This window comes from Rutidosis leptorrhynchoides, chromosome 3, assembly GCF_046630445.1.
Source record: "Rutidosis leptorrhynchoides isolate AG116_Rl617_1_P2 chromosome 3, CSIRO_AGI_Rlap_v1, whole genome shotgun sequence".
Classification (NCBI taxonomy): Eukaryota; Viridiplantae; Streptophyta; class Magnoliopsida; order Asterales; family Asteraceae; genus Rutidosis; species Rutidosis leptorrhynchoides.
In genome coordinates, this window is record NC_092335.1 from 89,426,741 (window position 1) to 89,432,919 (window position 6,179).

Here is a 6,179-nt window from a genome sequence, read left to right on the forward strand (position 1 = left end):
GGTGTAAGATGCGACAAATCGATTGGAATACTTGGCTACATAGTCCACATATTCTTCTTAATTCTTAATTCGTGATGTTATTCGTTGTTTTTCCATCTAGTTGTTTAGGTTACTAACTTAGCATCCTATCTAGATGGTTGCTCGAGTTTTGGTTTTTCACTATGTAATTGTACTTCGAGATTTTCATTAATATATATTTATTGTTGCCTTTCAAAAAAAAAAGAAAAATTGTTCAATGTACTTATAAGTATACACTTGTGACTTGTTACAACCATTATTATTAACCGTTAAATTCTTATTTTGTATTGATTGTTAGGTTTCTAACCTATTACTAGGACCCAAAAGTTCCTAGTGTAGTTTGAGGCTTTGAGTTATCTCAAAATATGATACAAAAAGAATATGTGACAATTTAATTTTTTTCTCCTATTAATAGGACCTAAAAGTTCCTATTGTAGTTTGAGGCTTTGAACTATCTCAAAATATGATACAAAAAGAAAATTTGACAATCTAATTTTCTCAATAATATAATAATTTCATGGTAAGAGTGCTACTAACAGTTGTATCTTCTCGCCCGTCCTTCTCTTAACCTTTAAGGACGCCAATGGCAGCAATTAGTCCTGGCTAGCCCTGCTTCCGCCCTCACCTCATCGCCCTCCTCCGTTTCTTTCTTTTGCATATTACAGGACGAAGGAGTGTAAGAGTGCTCAAAACAATGACATATTTCCTCCTCGGGACTAGCTGTCACATCAACGCCACATCAGCACTTCCTTCTAATGACTAACCTTTGATTAAACACTACCAACAATGACATACTTCCTCATAAAAATTGGGACCCACTATATTAAATAATTAATTAAATGTTAAAGTATACAAGCAAAAATTCCCATTTAATATTACACTCCACCGTACATGAGTGGTGTATGAGGGAGGTGAGATGTAGACAATCATTCCCTTATCCGAGAATAAAACAAGTCATTTTTCCACCTAGAGTGAAACACTCTCAAAAGTAGAGAAAATCATATCTCTCTCTATTCCACGAATAAAGAGATTTCTTCTGAGTAGATCTCCGGCCAATAAGTGGGAATTTTTTTTAAAAAATAAAATAGTAAAATAAAACTAAAAATAAAATTGAGACGTCATGAAAATGGTAGAATCAAATTTTCATGAATTTTAAATCCTGCCTGAAATTCAATTTAGACTAACAGCAGTCAAGACATCAATAAATCGACGATTGCTATTGACTCAAAAATAGAACCAATAAGTGATAATCATTATCTATTTAATATTGGAGTTTACGCGGTATCAACAATATATGTCTCCTCAACGTAAAATTGGAGAGTAAAATTGTGAACTCTTGTAGGAAAGAGTGATTACAGTTGCAATTACGATTACAAGTAATACGTACAACAAGCTATAATGTCACAGAAAGTATATATACAAATCATATGTCAATGGTCAGCGCCTCACTTTAAGGATCACATGAAGTGACGGAAGAAAAAGAAATTCAACCTCGAATTTTAACATTTTAAGCTTGGTACCTTTAAAATGTGTTCAAATAATTCTAAGAAATATTGTTCTGAGATTATACCTTAAGTTGTCTTCTTGAACTTTATGTAATTTAGAACACCTCAAGTGATTACGATGTTGACTATATTGTATCCAAGATTTTAAATTTTACCCGTTTAAATTGTTACATGTACAAGGTGTCGAAACAAAATTAATATGATATATAGATCAACGATACATCCATAACACGTACCTTATGATATATAGATCAACGATACATCCATAACACGTACCTTGACAACAAAATATTTGAAATTTCTACAAAATTTAAAACATTCCTAACCAAATTAAAAAGGAAAAAAAAAAATCCAAAATGATACACCCATGACCCAGCCCGGCCCAACTTGGGCTGACCCGGCCCGGTACCAGATTACACAACTTTTTTTACCAACATAACCACACTCAATAGTTTAGGAGAGAATACTTGAGTCTCAATACAATCTTCCCTTTCTCAACCCCAAGCTTACCTCCGGTAACCACCCAGTGACCCGGTGGATCTGCGGGCCCCTTAATCATCTCTGTCGTATCGACAAATTTCGCCAACTTATTACTACTCCCCGAACCTGAACTCGAATCACCAGTTGACCGTGTTGACTTTTCATTTGGAGAGTGGTCCCACAAAGATCTTCGAACGGTGCAACCAGGCAGCCGGGAATATAAAAGTTTCATGTAAAGTACATTTCTCGATCCAAAATCCCATACACCGAGCTGGCCACCAGTGACTATATGGACCCCGCACGAGTCAACAGTAAAGGCCTCAGGGCTCTCGATTGGTGCACTGCTAACATGAGAAAAGTTTTTCCACTTGACTGGCTCGAACCATCGGCTATCTTGTTCCTCGGGTCCTAACCACTTGGGAGCACCGATGGCTACATGTGTGTCCCAATATGGACGAAGGACCTTAGGAAGGGACTGCAAGTGTTGAAGATGGATGCATAATCGGTTATTTTTTGAACCTTCTAAGCATAATCGAATCCCCGTCACTGGTTTTCGTCCCACTGATATCTATACACGCATACAAGTAACCAATGCACAATCATTCTTCTTAATTACTATAAATAAAAGAAAAAACAGTAATAAATGTTGTGGTTACATGAATATAAAACCAGTAATTTTCATGTACAGGTTAAATGGGTCGGCCCCCACCCAACATTACATATTTGTCCAGTTTTTTTAGCTTTGTAAATGATCAAAGCATCAGAATTTTTCAGAAAACTTAACTTAATTACAAATCATATAAATTATTTTCTTAATTAGAAGATCTAGGAATGTATGATGTTGTAAGTATTTGGCAGCTCTTAGACGACCCATTTCATCTCTTCGATCCATTTACCATTGCCCATTTTATACCCATTTGACAGAAACACAAACACAAAATAGATTCATTTCCATGTAAATGGACTGATATTGGCGTAACTATTTCCGGGTAAAAAAAGAACTAATTTGATGTTGTTGATCGTGCAGCTAAAGAAAAACGAAAAATTTTAACGAAAGACGCGTACCTGATCTTGCGAAACGTAAAGCTTTTGGCCCATCATGCTAAATTGTAAAGATGGACAAACTGATTCCTTTCTTTGATGGCCCGGAAGACGATCTTGTAACGGGGCCCACACTCTTGGCACCTGGAACTCGAGAAAATATCTCAGCTCTTCAATCTGAGGCTTGTCTGTGCACCAAACAGATACAACACAATAAACAAATTATAAGAATACAACTCCCAATGAAAAAAATATATTTTAATAAATAAAACAAGAAGTCTTACATTCAAGATAAACGCTTATAGCCCGAGTCAAATGTTCCTTTCCAGGTAATCCATCTAAAAGAGATATAATAGGAACAAATTGCATGCAGATTACGTCTGGGGAGTATTTTACGGTTTTTTCCCATTGAGTATGGCTTTGCTCCAAATCATCTCCACCCCTTCTGATGAATATAACAGTTACATCCTGCATAGCATAAAATAAAAATTAAATAAATAATGGAATTAATTTAATGTTACTGTTTGAATGAAATATACAAAGCAAACAGTCGTACATACTTCCTTTGCTTTTCCACCAAGCGAGGATCCACTTGTGGGTTGAGGGTATATCCCTTGGCTACTGAACAAAGATGGGTCACCACCCTGTAAAAAAAACAAGAAACGGGTCGAATTAACATAACATTAACTCATAACTTCAAGCATATGTAAATGCTCCATTACAAATAAATAAATAAATATATATAAATAAACTAAGATTAAATGTGTCAGAATTGGATTGCTGTGTATATCTAAAACGGGTCAAATTCGCCGAACATGTAACAAGTAGTCCAAAGCATATTTTAAATGCATACAACTTGCTAAATTGTTTAATTCGGTAATACAAAGTTATAGTCATAACAAACACATTGAGTGAAAAACTAGTTAGAAAAAATAATGGTGGGTCAACTCAGCCCGACCTGGTCTGCTTCAAACTGTACTAAAAGACCAAAAAGTACTCGTTTTGATCATTACTCAACCCACCCATATAGCCACCTCTAGCAATAATCAACAACCGGAATAATTAAGGAACAGTTCAAGAAAACTAGCCTTTTCCTTGTATCTCAAAAGACCCGAATCAGTAAGGTTTTCAGTATTGGTGAACCTTTGGTTTCCTATATCTTGAACATAATTTTTTATCTCGACAGTCGACAATGGGGACGATAAGTGTTGTTTAACGTATATAACATCTTTACCACCAATTGTAACCGATGTTATAACATGAGTCCCGAAAGTCTCAATAAAACTATCACGGAAAAAATTAAGAAAAAAAAAAAAACGTCAGTGATAATATTAGATCAAAGCAACTCAACTATTTTAATACTTGACACAAAAACAATTTGTATACCTCGCTAAGGCTGGGGGGTCCCACGATGTAGGGACTGCTCGTTTAACATTTTCTTGCAACACTAAAGAGGATTTTGTGAGCTCAAATTTAGCAAGTGGGATGAAATAACCATCCATACAAAGGGTTTTGGTGGCTGCTGAATCTATATGTTTCGATCCCGTAAAGCTATACGCAGCATTAAAACTACCGAGAGGAACGTTTCACGATAAGTTAGCTCTCTTGTTAAAATACTCAACCATCTGCAATTATAATTATTAAGTTCATTAAGAGGAAGTTAATACGTATACGCGATTCATGATTAATCATTGTCAACAATGTAATTTCATTTTGTAACATGAACAGCTGAAAGTTAATTGTGATTAAAAGTATACCTCATGATAATTGCAAACTCCGGAACTATTACGATTAACCGGTTCTTGAGAATTTTCTATATCCCTTGATACATTTGGCACAACCAAATTATCATATACCCAAAGATCCCTTTTGTGTTCTTCATCAATCTCAACAACTTTTGAACCTGCCACTCCTTTACAATATAACAACCTCGTATCGAAATTTATATCAAAACCCTTACCCAACGCCTGCACCGAATTCTTAGCAGTATGCAAAGCTGCTGCATTTTCCTCCATCACATCAATATCCAACACAAAATCCAATTCTCAATCAAAACCCCCAAATTTCCAATTTTTCAAACCACTTAGAAAACTGATTGTCAGATAAACTCATAAACCCTTTTTAATTTAGGGCTAATTGAAATAATTCAACGTCAATTTGGGGGAAAATCAAAACCCCAACAAGAACTATACAATCTTTGAAATACCCAATACCCTAAATAACCTATAAATTAAACCTTTTTTCTTGGAATAGGATTCTTACACTAAATCAGCAACAAAGATTAGGGTTCTTATATAAAAAAGAACTGTAATAGCGAAAAAAAGATTCAAGATTTACCAACCAATCATCTCGAGATTCAAATATAAAAAAGAACTTATCTTGATGTGATTAAAAAGAATAATAGCCAGATATCTAAATCATCTTGATTGATTGAACTGATAAAGTCTTGTACCACAGTCAATTTCTCTGAATTTTTCTCTGAAATTGCAAAGTAATCTTGGCTACATAGGTTTCCAACAGTATTGAGTCCAAAACACGGCCATTGACTATTGAGAATTTTAGTATTTTGCCAAATATTTTCATTATAAATTTAATCTTTTAATTATTATTTTTTTAATTTAATAATAATTTAATATGTGTCATGTAGTTTTTCTTAAACTAAAATTTTTTTAGAGACAATATATTTGACATGGAGAAAGTAATACAGTAAAACCTCTATAAATTAATAGTGTTGGGATCGAGATATTTTATTAATTTAGCGAGTTACTATTATATCGATAGAGTTGTAATCACTTACATCCATAAATTTGCTTGAAAACAAAGGGACCAATAAGAACGCGACATGTGGCGCGAAAATCACATGTGATTGGGAAAAAAAATTCGAAAAAAAAAATTTTTGAAATTTTTTTTCCCGAAATTTTTTTTTCTAATTTTTTTTTTAAAATTTTTTTTTCTAATTTTTTTTTTAAAAATTATATGTGATTATTCATGTCAATCACATGTGATTAATGGCAAATCCAATCACATGTGATTGTGCAGGTAAATCACATGTGATTGTAAAAAAATAAAAAATTAAAAAAATATATAAAAAAAAATTTTCGAAAAAAAATTTTTGAATTTTTTTTCAATCACATG

At 33.6% G+C, this 6,179-nt stretch overlaps 1 protein-coding gene across 1 annotated transcript; it reads right to left on the minus strand.

Annotated features, from left to right (window-relative positions):
• Window positions 1-1,743: 1,743 nt before the first annotated feature.
• On the minus strand, window positions 1,744-5,578 carry LOC139896459 (MACPF domain-containing protein CAD1-like). The gene is made up of 7 exons (XM_071879103.1): window positions 4,802-5,578; window positions 4,431-4,669; window positions 4,133-4,328; window positions 3,605-3,688; window positions 3,329-3,512; window positions 3,069-3,232; window positions 1,744-2,571 (listed from the first exon to the last, which is right to left on the minus strand). Exons 2-7 carry the CDS (start codon window positions 4,544-4,546, stop codon window positions 1,969-1,971), a joined length of 1,347 nt encoding a protein of 448 aa, XP_071735204.1. The 5' UTR covers window positions 4,547-4,669; window positions 4,802-5,578; the 3' UTR covers window positions 1,744-1,968.
• Window positions 5,579-6,179: the final 601 nt, after the last annotated feature.